This window comes from Canis lupus, chromosome 15 (genome assembly GCF_003254725.2).
Source record: "Canis lupus dingo isolate Sandy chromosome 15, ASM325472v2, whole genome shotgun sequence".
Lineage (NCBI taxonomy): Eukaryota > Metazoa > Chordata > Mammalia > Carnivora > Canidae > Canis > Canis lupus.
Genome location: NC_064257.1, coordinates 52057644 through 52076260, shown reverse-complemented (window position 1 = coordinate 52076260; position 18617 = coordinate 52057644). Strand labels below are relative to the sequence as shown.

Below are 18617 nucleotides of genomic sequence, written 5' to 3'. Positions count from 1 at the left end.
GCTTACTTCTGGAACCCGAGGAGAAGTATTAAAGCAAGGGGAAAGGAAAGGCCAGAGGAAAACAAGGGAGAAGGAAGGCAGGTTGGAGAACCAGCGGGGCCTCTGTCAGGTGCCATGTGGGACTCCATCTGTTGACCATCAGCCGGCAGCCCCTCTTGCTGCCCTCCACCGTGGACCTGCAGGTCATGCAGGGCTGCGACAGACACAGCCCCAGGTTGTTTTATAAGCACAAGGCAGGGAGGGGAGAAGGGGAGGGTAGTGGGGCACTTGCCTTATTTTCATCGCAGTCGTAGCCAGCCTCCATTTCTCCTGTTCTATTTGCTAATTGACATGGCCCTGGCGTGTTATCCAACTCAGAACATGGAAAACCACTCTATTTTTGAAGGTGTATTTCCCAATGGTTTTTTAGTCCCCAGTACCTAGGGTACTTGGGACCTCAGAGCCTGAGAGCCATCTGCAGGTTTGTTGTTAACCTCATCCCAGAGGATACTCTCTTTCTGCCCGCCCTCCCTGTGAGCATGAGCTTCCCCCTTGATCTCCTGCCAAAGCTTTCTTCTGCAGAATCCTTCTTCCTCTTTGCTCAGTGCATCCCTGAACAGTAATGGAGAGTGGGAGGGAGGGAAGGAGGGAGGAAGAGAAAAAGAGAGAGTGGGAGAGAGAGGCAAGTGAGTGAGTAAGCCCAGGCTGTTGTGACTTACCAAGGATTTTTGTCAAAGATGAAAGTATCCAAATGCACCAGACAGAAATGGAAAATGGTGCTGTAAAGTAGGAACACATGTTTTACTTTAGAAAAGTAAAAATTGCAGAGGATTATTTTCTTCTATTGTATTCTCTCCCCTTCCTCTGATTTTTAGTTGGAGGCAACACAAAATAAACAGTATGGGATCTACTTCTCACCACTACTACTGCTACTACTGCTACCACCACCACTACTCCTTTATGCCCTCTATTATCTTTCTAAAACTTAAAAAATTCAGAATTCCAAAACAAATCTGATACCAGATATTTAGGATAATTACCTTCATTGCCACCATCTGCTCCAGACTTGATGATTCTAATAAGGTCCTAACTGGTTGCCCTCCTTCCACCCTTTGCTGCCCGTCAGTTTATTCTGAATGGTGCAGCTAGAGTAACAGTGAAAATTTAAGTCAATTCAAGCCACTCCTTTGTTCAAAACCCTCCAATAGGTCCTTTTTTGAGAGACCCATAGAGCCCTCCATGACCTGCCCTTGCCATCCTAACATCACCCCATTGGCTTCCTTGCTGTTTCCCGAAGAGGCCTGGGACGTACAATGTGCTCTTGTCTCAGGGCCTTTGCACTTGCTCTTTCCTCTATCTGTTATGCTTTTCCTCCAGATTACTGAAGTCTAGCTCCCTCATATACGTCAATCTTTACTATTCCTAAGTGAGACTTTCACTGACAACCTTTTCTGAATTACATCTTGCTCTGAAATTTCCTTACCTTTCTTCTTTAGCAGTTAAAAATTATCCCAGGGATAAAAGTGTTGTTTTTTTTTTCTCTTTGGACAAAATAAAAACGCCTTGAATATCGTTGGCCTGTAGTCTGAAATTATTTATTGCCTCATAGGAGTTTTAAGTGATAACCTCATTCATGTTTAAGAATCAGTGCTGAAGCACGGACGGATACACGTGAACGCATATCTCAAGGTTAAAAGTAAAATGAATATATATCTTTGTTGTTCTTTTAAAATTCTGTTCTAGGATCTTTGAATTATTCTACATTTTAGTGTTCAGGAGAAATCCATTTGTAATCATTTCTCATTTATCCAACAGGGTGGACTAAGTGCCCAAGCTTTTGTTCGTGTGGAAATGGAGGATGTGAATGATAATGAACCTGTCTTTAATCCGTCAACCTACGTGACGAGCATTAGTGGCCAGACCCAGCCAGGCACCGAGATCATCAATGTTCTTGCCACTGACAGGGATTCTGGGATATATGGAACAGTGGCTTATGAGCTCATTCCTGGACACCTGTCATCCCTTTTTACCATCGACTCTACTACAGGTGTGTGCTCTTGGAACAGCTTTCCTCTGAAATCAACAGATTCTGTGTAACAGCCAGAAAACTGGCAAAAATTGTTTTGTTGTTTTGTTTTATTTTGTTTTTAGCAGGGATGTTGCAGGACTCACTTCACCTTCCAGAAGGCAGCAAGGTGTATTGTAAAGAACCAAGGCTTTGTGGTTACATGAGACATGGATCTGAGTTCAAGCCTTGTTTCCTACTGGTCTTATAATCTTTATTGGCTTCAGTCTCTTCACCTTAAAAGCAGTGCTATCAATCCCTATGTTGCAAGATTTTGTGAGGATTAAAGGCAGTAAATTATGAGAAGCAGCTGGCCAGTAATATTTATTTTGCAAATGTCCATTCACTCGGTTCATATGATCTTGCCATCCGAGGATGATGGCCATGATTTCAGTGTATGAATAGATAAGATATCTAAAGCTCCTTTTACTTCTCTAATATGGTAATTGCATATCTGCCAAAGAAGTCCAGTGGATAAACTGAGTCTTTTGGAAATAATAAAAATTTAGGAGGTTATCACCCCCTTCTTACTGGTTAACAAAGTAATGTTTGAAATACTTGATCACAAGAAAATCTAAAATCTCAAGTATATAGTATTATCTTGTAGTACTTTTGAGATATTGGAGCTATCTGGTCCCAAAACGATGCTTAAAAAAACAAAACAAAACAAATTTTTTTCTTTTGCATTTCTCCTTTTACAAATTTTTAATTTAATTTTACTTTATTGTAGTAAGAACACGTAACAAATGTTTAAGCATACAGTGCATTATTGTTGTTACAGTACAACGTACAATCTCTAGAGCTTACTCTTCTTGCTTAATTGAAACTTCATGCCCATTGGTTAGCAATTTCCCCATCTCTCTCTCCCTCCTTGCCAGCCTGTTGCAACCACCATTCAACTCTCTGATTTTATGATTTTGACTATTTCAGAGACCTCATGTAAGTGGAATAATGTAGTATTTGTGCTTCTGTTACTGGCTTCTTTCACTCAACATAATATCTTCCAGATTCATCCATACTGTTGCATTTTGCAGGATTTCCTTCAGTTTTAAGGCCAAATACTATTCTGATGTAGGTATGTACCATATTTTCTTTATCTGTTCATCTGTTGTTGGACATTTAAGTTGTTTCCGCAACTTGGCTGCTGTGAACATGGGAGTGCAGATATCTCTTTGACATTTTATTTCTTCTTAAAGCACCTGACTTGAGCATGGGTAAAATGCACTTCTACGGTGATGAAGATAATGTCAGGTGCTACAATAGACATTTTCTGTACATTGTCTTTATTGGATCTTCACAATACCCTTTGCAACAACCATATTCACTAGCAACAAACAATAATTTACATAGCAAATCTAATCTGCCAACTTAGTTTGGCTTCCCATCCATCCCTGGTAGATGGAGAGTCTTTGCTTCTTGCTTGGAAAATATACTTACATGTGGTGTGTGTGACTGGCTGGGGGATTAGTTGTTTACAATGGCAGTCTTAATAAGGCAGACCTTCCCTTGCTCAAAATAATCCACTGACATGGCTCCTTTAGCATTTCAAAGATCAGAAGAAAATACTTTTTTTTAGGAAATTAGTCTGCTTATCTTGGCTTTTTCAAAATCCATCTAAACTGCTTGTCAAATTGTCAGGCCCTCTAGGACGCTAGCATTGCCAAAAATATATAGGTCAGCCAGTGATCAGGGCACAGGATCTAAAAACATTTAGTAGATTGTTTTTAAAAGACATCAACATGCTCATCGTCTAGTTTTTCCTGGAAGGTCTTGAAGAATGAGCAGTACTGTGTTCTGTTTTTAGAAGAGATCTCTTGCTGCTGCACTGGCTTCAATAAAGCCACAGGCTTCCATTCCTGGCACAGGCTATAAGACAAATGCCATTGTTAATCAAGGAGAACGCTTTACGTGGGTCATTATCTAGGGAAGTATCACAGTATTTTTTTTTTTTAAAGCAAAGACCAAATTCGTAATGGAAGTAGCCTTGGGGTATTATTGTTGGCAGTTTTGATGCCGGTTCATTTAGGTTGAAGACATTTTTCTAACAGTGCTTAGAATTTGGTTGCGCTTAATCACAACTCATGAGAAATTCATGAGGCCTGGTAATGCTTTACTTTAACCTTTAGAAGAGAATTGAACAGCATCACGACTAGCTGTGGGAAAAAGTTGCCTAGTGAACAGGCAGTCTTCAACTTGAACAGTTGAATTCAAGTTTATCTGTTGGCTGACCACAACTCCGAATGCATTTTTTTAATATTGTACATAATAGGCTTCTAGGCCATGCCATAAAAACTAATTTAACTATTGATGTCTTGAAGAGTAGAACAAGGAATATGGGATTGGAATACAGTTTTCCTCTTCTGAATCTGTGTGTGTTGCTGTTGTTATTGCTGTAACCTATATTAAGCTGGACTTTCATGCTTTTGCCATAAGGTCTGTTTTCACTGAGGCTGCCAGTATAAATGCAGTATCTAGAAATTGCTTCTATCAATATATATTTGTAGAATGAATGAATAAATGACATCTAGAAATAATTAAAAAGTGATTTAAAGCCTTACTACATATTCTAAAGAAACTGCAAGGGAGTGTCATTGATAACACAGAGCAAAATTTCATTTAAAATCTTCTTTCTCCATCACAGTGTGGTAGGTAATGCTATGGCCTACCCCCGCTTTTTGTCAAAATTCTCCCAAGACTCTTCCCACCTGGCTAGCACTTTTCTAGATACATATACTAAGTATACTAAATACACCTGTACTTATATATAGGTGTATATCTGTGTAGTTTTATATTATATGAGAAGACTTGAGAATTCATGAGCTAATTTGTACATTGTCACTTCTTCCTGAATTACTCTAAAAATCTCTCTTAGAGACATTTACTCATTTCCTCACTGGTTCATCCATCCTTTCATTTTGTTGCTTCTTATATCAGACATGCTCTTTTATAAGCTAACACACTTTGTGTTTAGCCTCATGTTTTACTGAAGGCAAAAGATTGCCCATTGATCTCTTTGTGTCACAACCAAGACTAAAACTTTAAAAATAGAGCTCTTTGACTTTCTGTGTTCATCTGGTAAGAAAAATGTTTTGGAGAAAACTGGAAGGGGGTGTGGTGATGTCATGATTGTTTTCTCTTGTGGGTTTATCTTCCTGTTCTGTTTCTGGTTTTCTAAGTTTGTTGTTGGTTCAAAGAACATTTTTGTAAAATGTGCTTGGGCACCAGGAGAGAGATATTGAACTGAGCCTTCATTTCTCCTATTCTCAGTTAGTTGGGTTCCTTTGATGTGGGCACGAGGCAGACCACACTGTTTTGAGTTTTAAAAAAAGGAAACACAAAAGTCCTACTTATTAATAGCTCTTTTTATGTCTTTAATCCTATTTTATGAATTGTATGTAGATTTTTTTCTTCCATTGTTTGAAGTGTTCTCTTCAGTAGCATGAAAAGTGTAGTCCTTTAGCTTTTGTGTTTGTCCTATTTGCTTAGTAATTTTACACTGAAGCAAACGTTACTGCTAAGCCAGATTACTTTAGGGTGTCAGATTTCAAACATTTGTGTTGGTCATTTACAGTAGCCCAACTACTTCTTTTGCTAAAACTGCCTTTGGTTAAGTTCTTCTGGTTTACCTCTTTTTATAGAAGCAAGTTAATGATATAAAGAGAAGTCCATTAAAGTTTCAAAGAGTGTAGTTTATCTATCAAAAGAAGAAAATGGAAGCAAACTCATCTTTTCAAAACATATTTATTTGATACCTATTATGTACCAGGCACTGTTTTAAGTATTTGGGATACATCAGCCAGTAAGACAGATAAAAATTCCCATTCTCATACAACTTACAACAAAAGCTTATGTTGCCTTGCCTATTGTCTGATCTATGTTTAGTTGTGGTGTACACAAAATCCAACTTTAGCATTACAGAAGAACAAGTAATTAAAAGGGTAACCGAGTGAGTTAAAGGCAGCTATGCCTCTGTGTTTGGTTGTAATCTTTTGTTTGTACAGGGTGCGTGGATTTTAACATAGGCTGTGAGTAATGTAGCACAGACTTTGTTTTTCTTCATTTCAAGGGCAGATCTTTTTCTAATGTTAGTTTTAAGCTCACATTTCATATCATGTAATGATTCTCATAATTCTCCATGATTGCCACTTTCCTACATTTAGAACATTCAGATATGTAGCTAATAAATTAAAACCACATCTCATTTCATAAGGGATGTGAGCCTACTCATGCCAAAAAAATAATGACTTCCTTTTATTTGTACGACAGAGACTAAAATTAATCACGAACACCTAATCAGTATGCGCTGATTTATAGGAAACAAAAGCATTTTAGAGAGTTTTCTTACTGATTTTTTCAGTATAAGATCACAGATTCTCGGGGACCTTATAATTCAGCTCCCTGATATAGTGGAGGAAGGAATCAAGGCTGAAAGGGATTTACTGACTTGCCTGAGGATACACGGTGAGTAAACGGCAGAATTGAACTTAAACCCTCTCCTAGACCCGTCATCTGTCCCTGTATTGCTCTGTCTCAGATGACAACACCTTTCAATATCTTTTCCATATATTGCCTGTGTGGGCCTTACATCAATTTATGGCATAAATGAAGCCGATGCTTTTGTGCCCATCTCCAAATTAAGAGAATAAAGGCCCTAAGAGTCTTAGTGACTTGCCGAGTCACAGTAACAAACCTGACACTTGAATTGACTTCTTAGAGTTCTATTTCAAGGCTCTTTCCATTATTATGCCTTTTTTCCTTTTAAACTAAACACAAAGCTAAGATAAATATAGGTTTCATTGTCTCAATTGAGTAAGATAGAAAAGTGATCTCTCATTGTGACTTCTTGTGTAAGCCTTTTTGAAATACCAAATTATCTCCTGGTTTATATGCTCTTTTTAACTGACTACATAGAATTTGGTGGAATCTTCCAAAATGGGTATGTTTTTCTTATGAATCCTTTTCATTACCAATATGAGACAAAATTTTCAAATTTTCAAATTCCATTCCTTTCAGCCACTCCAATTTAGCAACCCAGATTTGTGTGTGATATAAATAGCATAATGTCACCTATTTACTGAATAAGTTCCTATATTCTCACAAACTGAATATAAAAAAGACATCATAAATGCCAATGACCAATAAGAAATTGGTATAGATATCCCATAGTTGTTTTTTTTTTTCTTAATCCATCTCTATTTTTGAGAAAGCCACACTTATAGACTTCATGTTTGGTGATGGTCAAGATTGTATGGTTGGTTGTTTGTTCGAAGTAGGCTCCATACCCAGCACAGAGCCCAGTGTAGAGCTTGGACTCAGGACCCTGAGATCAAGACCTGAGCTGAGATCAAGAGCTGGATGCTTAACCAACTGAGCCATCCAGGCACCCCTTGTGCTTATGCTTGTTCTTAACTATATCATAGCTTATAATTCTAGTAATGACCCACAGGCTGCTTTCTGACTATGAATAATCACCTTAGCTAAGAGCATCTCAGCTTTTTCAGGAGATTGGATTCTGAAAGTCAGTATTGTTTAATTAGTACAATCACATGTATATTAGGTTTTAATTAAGAGAGGACCTTTGTCTTTAAGTTCTTTTATTAGTCTGTCAATTAAAAAATATTTCATTCTAATACTTTCCTCCATTTAAATGAGAAGTGACAAGATTAAGAACTTAGGCAAAACATTATTGCACATTATAATTGGATGTACAAATCCAAACACTCAGTAATCAAGCATAAAATAACCAAGCTCATGAATAGCCAGTAAGTGAATCAATGTCTATTTTTCTAAAGTTAAAGTTTGTCCCTGCACTGGTGGTTAATGATAATTTGCAAATATCATGAAAAATGAGAGCCAAATAATCACTGTACTTTAAAATATGAAAATATAATGCCATAAATCCTAAGCTGATAAATACATAGGCAAACAGAGCTATTCATTTTATTGACCATCTTATTATTATATATAAGTATGCATATGTATAAGAAATATATATTATAGAGCTATATATAATATTTTCTGGTTCCTCCAACTTTTTTTAAGATTTATTTATTTGAAAGAGTAAGAAAGAGCATCCAAGTGGTGGGGAAGGTCAGAGAGAGAGAGAGAGAGAGTTTCAAGCAGACTCTGAGCAAAGCCTGGCATGAGACTTGATCCACAACTCTGAGACACAACCTGAGCCAAAACCAAGAGTCAGATGTTTAACCAACTGCACCACCCAGGCACCCCTAATCCCTCAACTTTTAATAGATGCCTCAGTTTATTTAAAAATGTTAGATTGAGGGCAGCCCTGATGGCTCAGCAGTTTAGCGCCACCTTCAGCCCAGGGTGTGATCCTGAAGACTCAGGATGGCGTCCTGTGTCCAGCTCCCTGCATGGAGACTGCCTCTCCTTCTGCCTGTGTCTCTGCCTCTCTCTCTGTGTCTCTCATGAATAAATAAATAAATATATATTTTTTAAGTCAAAAAAGTAGTCACTGCTCAAAAGAGGCCTAAAGAATTCATATATAGAGACATAAAATGGACCTTGCTCAAATATAGAGACAGATTTGGTCATTTCATTCCCCTACCTAAAATGTTTCAGTGACTTCCCACAGCTCTTTGGCTGAAGACCAAATCTTTGTTAAGGGCCACCAGACCTTTTCATGACCTGCCCTGCTTCCCACCATGGTTGCAGACCCAAGAATTCTTCTTTTTCATGTGTTCACTTGTTCCTTATACCAGCTACCACTTCTCTCCCTCCTCTTCTTTTTTTTAAAAAAAGATTTTATTTATTTATTCATGAGAAACATGAGAGAGAGAGAGGCAGAGACACAGGCAGAGGGAGAAGCAGGCTCCATGCAGGGAGCCTGATGTGGGACTCGATCCCGGGTCTCCAGGATCATGCCCTGGGCTGAAGGTGGCACTAAACCGCTGAGCCACCTGGGCTGCCCCTTCCTCTTCTTTTTATACTCTTTCTTCCTCCTCCCCCTTCTCCTTGTTCTCCTTCCTCCTCTTCCTCTTCCTCCTATCATCACACTTACCTTAAGCAAACTCATTTTAGTAATGAGTTTTAGTTTGATGTAGCAAACTGAATGCCAATTATCAGGTTATAGTGGAAAGCATAATTACCACAAGACTTGAATACTTGAGGCTTTATGTCCAGCCTACCTTTCCATTCTAGGCACACTATAGAGAAAGCAAAATCATATCTGGAAGAATTTATAAATGAGCATTGATTTTTAAAGAAGGAAATGAGATCATTTTAATGTTTAGTGGTATCAAATTAAAATAGCCTGATGGACCTTTCCCATCATAAGGATGTTCTTGTCAGTAGAACAAAGATATGAAAGCCTATTGACTTATAGCACTCTGCATTACTCTACTTTTCATTGAGAGTGAAATAAACAGTCTGAAAAAATAATAATAGGAAAGTCTGTTTGCTAACAATCTCTCTTCTTTTCTGAGGACTGTTCCTGAATCTGTGCACCTAACATTTGCCTCTCTTTTTTTTCTACTTTTCCTAGACTCATCAGTCTACCCTTTGGTTTATCTTATTTTTAAGAGACTACTTTCACATTTCAAGTACAATCAAGGTTATAGGTCACAAAGTCACAGTGTCCTATTAAGATAATTTTATGTTAGCCTTCCATGAAATCAAAATGTTAAGGGCAAACTCCATCTATTGATCACAGTAATGACTATAGAGAGTGTAGGCCTTCAGAAGAGAGATCTGGAAAATACTCTAGAGTATTCAGGGAAGGAATTAAGGACCATAGAACTTGAGCTGAACCTCACAGGGTAGTTCACATTTGAATGAGCAGGAGTTCTGGCAGTTATTTTTCAAGACACACATTTTCATGTCCAGTCTAAATCTTCAGTATAGTATCCATTTCCTATACAAGAAGGTAGTAGATATATTTTTATGACAAATGTATCTTCTTTTCCTGAATATTTTAATATTTTAACATATGTAATTCTTTTTTTTAAAGGTTTTGTCTATTTATTCATGAGAAACACAGAGAGAGAAAGAGGCAGAGACACAGGCAGAGGGAGAAGCAGGCTCCCCTCAGGGAGCCCGATGTGGGACTCGATTCCGGGTCTCCAGGACCACGCCCTGGGCTGCCCATATATGCCCATATATGCCCATAATTTCAAAGTTAACATATTAGTCCATTCAGGCTGCTCTCACAAAACATGACAAAGTGGCTTAAATAACAGAAATTTATTTCTCACAGTTCTGAAAGCTGCAAGTGTGTGATCAAAGTGCTGGCCAATGTGATTCCTGGTGAGAGATCTTCCTGGCATGTGGACAGTTGCCTCCTCTCTACTTTCACATGGTGGAAAGAGAGTGAGCTCTCTAATGTCTCCTTGTATGAGGATACTGATCCTATAAGATCAGGGCTCTGCACTTATGTCCTCATTTAACCTTAATTACTTACTTCCAAATGCAGCCCTACCGGGGGTTAGAACTTCAACATATGAATATTTAAGGGACACAATTCAGTCCATAGCACGTATGTTCATTAAAACTATAGGAATATGAGGTAGAAAATGAACTGTCCCATAATCTCAACCCATTGACCTCTTTTTATCATTGTTCAGATCCTTCCATGTTGCCTCCTGTATATTTTTCTGTTTGTGTGTGTTGGGAGGGATACAAATAAAGTATATGTTAGTGTCTATGATTATACTTTACATATTGTTCTGTATTTTTCCCATGTAAAATGTAGTGTGTAAATTTTTTAAGTGAAAACGTGCATATTCATTCTTTTTAGATGCCACATTAATAATCTATTGTATTAATATACCACAATGGATTGAACCATTCAATTTTTTCTTGTACTGACTCTTTAAGGGTGGGGACTCAGTTTCCTCTCACCCTCCCACCTCTCCCAGACCCAATCTTGCTGATTTTTTAAAATTCCAGGTTTTAGGTCCCACTAGTTATAAGAAGTCATGAAATTCAGCTCCTCTGGTTTTCAAAGCCAAATATCATGGGGGTTCAGCCTCCTATCATGCAGGCTCCTGGATTTGGGGGTCTATTTCTCTGCCTTCCTCTTCCTGGCACTGTCCCTCCCTCTTGCAGACAGCCCATGAGTCTGTTTAGTTCTACCTCAACCCTTCCTGCCACGTCTCTTATTATTAGGATACCAAATTGTTGTTTATATATTTTCAAAATGTTGTCTTTTGATTTTAATTATAAATCATCAATTAAAGAACACGTAAATGAATAAGAAAGATCAAAACTGTTCATTAAAATACATGTTAAATTTATGATAAGCATGTGTATGTAAGCCACTGTGGGATCGTAGAAGGTGGATCTAAAACAAAGTGGGGGTGGCCCCGGTGGCGCAGCGGTTTAGCGCGGCCTGCAGCCCAGGGTGTGATCCTGGAGAGTGGGGATCGAGTCCCACATCGGGCTCCTTGCATGGCTCCTGCTTCTCCCTCTGCCTGTGTCTCTGCCTCTCTCTCTCTGTGTCTCTCATGAATAAATAAATGAAATTAAAAAATAATAAATTTTAAAAAAATAAAATAAAATAAAAGTGGAGGGTCTATGAATCCCACCTGTACCAGACAAAATGTAAACGGTGCTTCAAAATGTGACTAGAGGTCAGAGAAGATCAAGAAGTTGTTCTAGGAAGAGGATGAAGCAATCCAAATGAAAAAGAGCAAAGTCTATCCTGGAAATTATAAATAGTTTATATTTATAAACTTTATATTTACAAATAGTTTATATTTATAAACTATTTGTGCCTGAGACAAAAAGGACTGCCCAGAGATGGGTTACAGAGTTGGAAAGGGCTCATTTACCAACAACTTGGTCAATAGAGATAAGACATTTGAACTTCATCCTGAAAACCTGGGGAGGCACCAACATATCTAGATGTGGATTTAGGAAGCCTATTCTAATACACGCCTGAAAAATGGTTCAGAAGGAGTCTTCTGGATTCAGGAAGACCAAGTTGTGGTCCAGTTGAGGCAGACATTAATCTCTTCATTGTCATAATCATCAAGGGTGCAAAATGAAACTCTTAAAAAATTTCTCTGTAATTGGAACTGAGTTAACTCTGGAAGACTATATGCCCAGGAAGTAGGGATGATTGGGGGTGGAGGGACTTTTCATTTTCTTTTGTAGTCAGACACTTTTGTATTATTTGGGTTCTTATTTTTTTTAACCAAGCATAGACTTTAACAATAAAGAATTTTTAAAGCTCATCGGTAACAGATAGGAAAAATCTGACTTAGAAATTTATGTGATAATTATGGAGTGCTTTGGTGGATCACCAAATCAGTATAAACCCAAATTTTAATATGGCTGCTATAGCTGGTGTAATAATCCTTGGTTACATTAATATTTTAAAAATATTCCAATGAAAAGTGTTTATACTCTTTTTTGTGATAGATTGTAGCTGGAACCATGTGTTCACCAGTCAACTTGGTGCATGCTCAGGAGAAATGAGTCATGAGTGAAAGGGCCTAAAATCATGTTAGATAAGGAACTGCTACAGAAAATGGGTTATGTAGATCATAGACCATGTAGACCAGAGCAGGTCAGACAAGATATTTGACTTCAGTTATTGATGATGTGTTATCAATAGAGAAACATTAATAATTATAATTTAATTATGTTTCATTAAATTTCTAATAGAAATAGAAAACCAGGAGTTGGAGTTGTGAGAGGACAGATTTGACTTAAAAGAAAGAAAAAAAAATCTGAATGGATATCATCTTTTTTTACGTCTAGAAAGCTGACAATTCAGATGTTTTGGCCAGCTTCTCATAGAATGGCAAAAACTGTACTATTCCTTCATTTGACTATCCTGGCCAATTATATTGTGATAGGCTCCACAAAGTTCAACTACATTTATTTGTATGTAAATTCATGTGATAAGTTTGTAGTTTTTTTTTTCTTTCTCTTTAAAAAAAAAACTAACATGTTCATTTCTGAAATATCTGTTATATCTGTTTTCAAACTGGCATATGAAAGGGTGGTTTTAATAATATTAAATAACTGGTTTCCTCAGCATTACTGGATCCCTCCCCAACTCAACCATTCACACCTTCTCTTCTCACCCACACTATGTACACCAGCCTAACTTGCCATTCTTGTTCCCATGGTTTTAGCATTTATTTTAAAAATATTTTTATTTATTAGAGAGAGAGAGCATGATGAGTAGGAGGAGGGTCAGAGGGAGAAAGAGAAGCAGACTCCCCGCTGAGCAGGGATCCCAGCGAGGCTCAACCCCAGGACCCCAGGATCATGACCTGAACTGAAGTCAGGTGCTTAACCAACTAAGCCAACCAGGCACCCCCCACAAATCCCCCCCTACTGTCACAGTTTTAACACTTATTCAAGTTTTCTTACCCCAAACTGTTGACATTATACCTTCTCACCAACAAAGATAGAGCCAGTTGAAAAAGAGAGCTGCCCTAAACCATCTAGTTCAGGTCAGGTGTCAAATCCTCAGAAGATGACATTGTAGTTTCATTCCATAGGTTTAGGATCCTGATGCCTGGGCAGATCATGACCACCCTACAGTCCTCCATTAGCTGAGGAGTCAGGTTTATCCAATTTGAGGCCATTCAAATCAATTAGTGCTTGGAACTTTGGAGAGAGAAACATTCAGGGACAAGTGTAAAAGCACCAGAACTGTTCATGCCTGTGCCAGATTGTTAAGTTAAAAAATTTAGAAGCTAGTGTCTAGAATGAGCTGTTTAGAATTCAGGAAGGGGTATGTTTTAACTTTATCATATAATAGCAAGAATTGGTCTACTGTGATGTTTGGGGGACAGGAGAAGGAAGAGAGCAGTCTTTCACTTATGTACTTGTATATGAAGACAGTTTATATAACACAATACAGAACTTTTAAACAACAACAACAAAAATTACATTGGATTATGGGGTCGTGCTCTGCTATTCCATCATCCTGGGCTGGTGATATGATTGTAAGGCCTAACAGAGGCAACACAATTTGTCTTTACTGCTGAACTGATATACTTCCAAGATGGCTAATGTTTAAGCTCTAGGAAAATATCGATTACCTAACAGAATTTGGACCATAATTTTGCAAATAGGCTCAAGTTCTTGGATTGGAAAGTAGATGTATTAGGGTTCTCCAGGAAACTGGAACTGATAAAAGAGAGAGATAATAAATAGGCAGATAGATGATAGAGATAGATAGATGATATATGTAGATATAAAGAGATTTATTATAAGGAATTAGCTCATGTGATTATGGAGGCAAACAGATCCCAGATCTGCAAGTGAGGTGGTCACCTGGAGACCCAGGAGAACCAGTGGTGTAGTTTCAGTCTGATGCTGGCAGTCTCAAGTCTTAGGAAGAGCTGATGTTTCAGTATAATACTGAAAGCAGGAAAAAAACTAATGTCTCATTTCAAAGGCAGTCAGGCATGAGGAATCGCCATTACTCAGGGAAGGGTCAGTCTTTGCATTGTATTTAGACCTTCAATTGATTTAGTGAGGCCCAGCCACATGAAGGAGGACAATCTGCTTGAATTAGTCTGCCCACTTAAATGTTAATCTCATCCAAAACATCATCACAGAAACATACAACATAACATTTGACCAGATGTTTGGACACCCCATGCCCCAGTCAAGTTGACATAAAATTAATCATCACAATAGAATTCGCAGATCCAGTGTTACTGTTGCTTATCAGTGTGTATTGCATGCTCTGTGCTTTTTAATTCTCTCTCTCTCCTAACCAGGAATTCTTTACTTAACGTCAACTCTTAGTCATTTGGAATCTACTACACTTTTGTTGATGGTCTGTGCTCGAGATGGCGGCGGGCTCACATCTCTCATTAATGCTGACATCACTATACACATTCTTCAGACAACACTGGCACCTGCTGAATTTGAAAGTCCTAAGTATACTTTCTCAGTTTATGAAGATGTACCTGAAGACAGTCCTGTGGGAACAGTGAAAGCAAAAGAGTCCTTGAGTAAGTACTTCTTATACTCTGTTAAAATCCATTATTGGAACATTTCCTGTGTTTTCTTAGGCTGTGTAATCTTGAATAAATCTTTTCCTTTCTCCATGCAAGAAGAATGAAGACCACAGGATCTGTGGCTTGCTTTGTTGTTTCAACATTATTCCTATCCTACATTTTTTCCTAATCAAAAAAAGTAATAGATACTTTTAAAAGTCTAAAACAATACAGAATGATTATAATGTAGAAAATATGCATCTATAACCCATTCCTCCAAACATACACGTGTGCACGCACACACACACACACACTTTTCAATTTTTTAATGAAAATACATCCTACTATATTTGTGGTTTGACAACTACCCTCCCCCCACACTTTTATATATTAAGGATAGTTTTTCAAGTAACTGGATATCATTCTGTCTCATTAAAAAAAAGATTACATAGTATTTTGACTTAGATATAAACATGTTTTCTTTAAACATTTTCCTTTTTCTATTAATTTGAATGATTTATAGTCAGTTTTTGCTAGTTCAAATAAGACTCAAGCAAATATCCACATACAACTTATAAAGGTTTCTGTGCAGGGTAAATTCCTAGAAGTGAATTATTTGTCCAAAGATCTTGTTAGGCTCACAGGCTACTTCCCTGTCCTCTTTCCCTTCCCTTAATCTTGATGGGGATATTTGCCATTCACAGGTAGTAATCATAGAGAAGCATCAAGCATAAGCTTAACTTGGCTTCCCCAAATATGTAAAACAGGGATCCATATTATTTTCTGAATATCTTTCCCTTTTACTTAATGCAAAATGATTGAAAGGAAGGTAGTGAAACCTGTGGCTTGCTCCTTGTCCATTGGATACTACCTTTGTCTGCTAATATATCTTAACTACTTGTCCATTTTTCAGTATATTTTGAAGGAAGATTTAAGATATCACATAGTGTTTTCCATGGATATAGTATGTGTGTATATATATATGTGTATATATATATATATATATATATATATATATATATATATATGCTTTAAGTTTTCAGTGTTTCCAGTAAGTGCATATGGGGATTGCTTTTTTTTGTTTCTCTCTTTTTATTCTTTTTATTTCCCCCACCCCCAACCTTTCTTTTCCAGATTCTTCAGAGCCAATTTTCTATAGAATCTCCTCTGGTGATGTGGACAGAAAGTTCTCTATTCACCCATGGCTGGGCATCATTCGAACCCAGAAGCCTCTGGATCATGAAACACAGCCCGTGGCTGTGCTCACAGTACAGGCCCAGCTTGGCAGCTCCCCAGCCTACGGCAGTACAGAGGTCAACATAACTGTAATCGATGTCAATGACAACCATCCAGTATTTCCCAAAGCCTCCGATGAGGTTAAAATATCCAAGACCACACTGCCTGGCACAGCATTGTACCTTGCCCGAGCACAAGACGAAGATAGTGGGCAGAATGGATTCATCAGATATACGATTGCAAGCCAGATCCCAAGCATCTTTGCCATTGACTCGGGCCGTGGTGTCGTGTACCTCAATCAGAGTCTGGGGAGTGACATGCCCCAGAAGTGCACACTAACACTCATGGCCCAGGATCTGGGCATTCCTCCTCGGGCATCCCTGCTAGTGCTGACAGTAGGAATTGAAGAACGAGAGCAAAGCCCATCTTTGACTTTTGAAAACTTGGTCTATCAAGTGGAAGTTAGTGAGTCTCTCTCACTGATGACCCAAATCCTGCAAATCCGGGCCTACCCACTTGGCCCACAGCACACAACCTCACAGCTCCTGTACTCACTGGAACCCAACACAGACTCTGCTGTGTTTGGCATCCATCCTTACACAGGTTGGATTTATTTGCGACGACAGCTTGACTATGAATCCACACAGACATATAATTTTAGAGTGTTTGCCTGGATCCCGGAGGACAGATTGTCGCAAAATGTGAGCACTTCAGTAATTGTTCATGTCCTGGATGAGAATGACAATTCCCCTACCTTCTTGCATGATGTGTTGTTTTTGAAAGTCGAGGAGAGCCCTGTTCCCCAAGGGGTAATAGGCAAAATTACAGCAATTGACAGAGACTCGGGAAAGAATGGACAGCTGTCATATTTCCTTTTGTCTGATGGAAAATTCTTCAAGATGAATCCTAATACAGGTAGCATTTTGTAGCTTCCACTTACTCCTTTAAAATCGAAATTAACAAAACTCAAGTCTTTTAGTTATAACATTAGTACAAACATGTAGTTGAAATTAGTTTTTAGTAGATACCTTATTCAGTTAGAGAATTGTGATTTTAAAATGAAGTCAAAATTGAATAGAATTTTACCTGTATTGATTCATACTTCTCTTGCCTCACACCCACATATTGCCAGTATATGGCTTTTATTCTGAATTAGAGGTACAGTCAGGATTGGACCAAATAAGTCCCTATGCAAAGTCTAATTATCCCCCCAACCATTCTATTTCACTTGTAGATTTTTTTAAAAATATGCCAAATAATATTTCATAAACTATAAATGTTATTGAACTAAAGCTAGAAAAAAATCCAATTAGGTAAGATTGCAAAATCACTCTATTGATGCATTTCCCTATTCTCATTCTGATAAGGGAACCATGATGAAAGAGGCAAATATTTCCACTGAGTATTTTTTCAAGTCTTCATTATGAAGCTAAATATTAAAACGCTATTATATTTTAAAATTTATATTGCAGAAATTTACAAAGATTTTATTTCACTCTGCAACCACCTACAAATAAAATACGTTCATATGGCAACCATGCAGCCTGTAGAAACTGAGACTCCGCTCAAAAAACATGCCCTAGATTATGAAGCTAGAAGGAAGTAAGAGGAGGCCATCACTTGTACAACTCCGGGAGGCACCATTTATGTTGTAATTGGTACCCTCTGCCCCGTGGTGGGACAGGATTTGAATTCAGTTCTGATGAACTTCAAGCCTTTACTCCCTTAAAGTGCCCGTTGTGTGAATTAAGAACAGGTGCTCCTTCGTCCAGCAGATGGAGCTTTACACCAGGGCACATGACTTGCCCAGAAGGCTGCTAAGTGGATTTCAGTTCCCATTCACGCCCAAGCTGGGACGCCCTCTGCAGGGCACAAACTGCACAGCAGTACAGGATGATCTGCTGGCTCTTGACTTCCACATGCCTACATACCTACCATATACCTACCTACATACCTACCACATACCTACCACATAGGTAGTTTTCCAAGGTCTTCTATTTCACTTGATTTTTTTTTAAATAAAGTATACAGTTGGTTTCCCCATGGTTTTCTCTATCCTACAATTAGCCCTGTGTCCAGATTCAGAAGACCAGGTGTCCTTTCCTAGAATTGCTGTATGGCTTTAAGCAAGAAGCTTAACCTCAGAGCTCAGTTTCCTTACCATGAATAGAAGAGATAATTCCTGCTCTGAGAGGGAAAGAGTTAAAGCCTATGAAGGGGATTACAAGACTACCTTCTTGCAAATGATTCCAGTTCACCAGGGCTGGGTACAGTGTGCCAATACAGGGGTCAAGGGCCCCCTTCTGAGTATGGCAGGTGTGCTGGTCTTCCACATCTCCACATCCTGGTGCTCTGAGCCTAGCTCAGAGGGTGCTCTGGGACTAGCTCCCATGGAGGCCTGTGTT

At 38.4% G+C, this 18617-nt stretch overlaps 1 protein-coding gene across 1 annotated transcript in view; it reads left to right on the top strand.

Moving 5' to 3' along the window:
• The window catches only part of DCHS2 (dachsous cadherin-related 2), a 193207-nt gene that overhangs the window by 124763 nt on the left and 49827 nt on the right, over nucleotides 1-18617 (top strand). Inside the window, exons 3-5 of the mRNA XM_035698787.2 lie at nucleotides 1795-2026; nucleotides 14755-14991; nucleotides 16111-17127. Of these exons, the coding sequence (XP_035554680.2) occupies nucleotides 1795-2026; nucleotides 14755-14991; nucleotides 16111-17127 (1486 nt within the window). The remainder of the gene's footprint in view (nucleotides 1-1794; nucleotides 2027-14754; nucleotides 14992-16110; nucleotides 17128-18617) is intronic.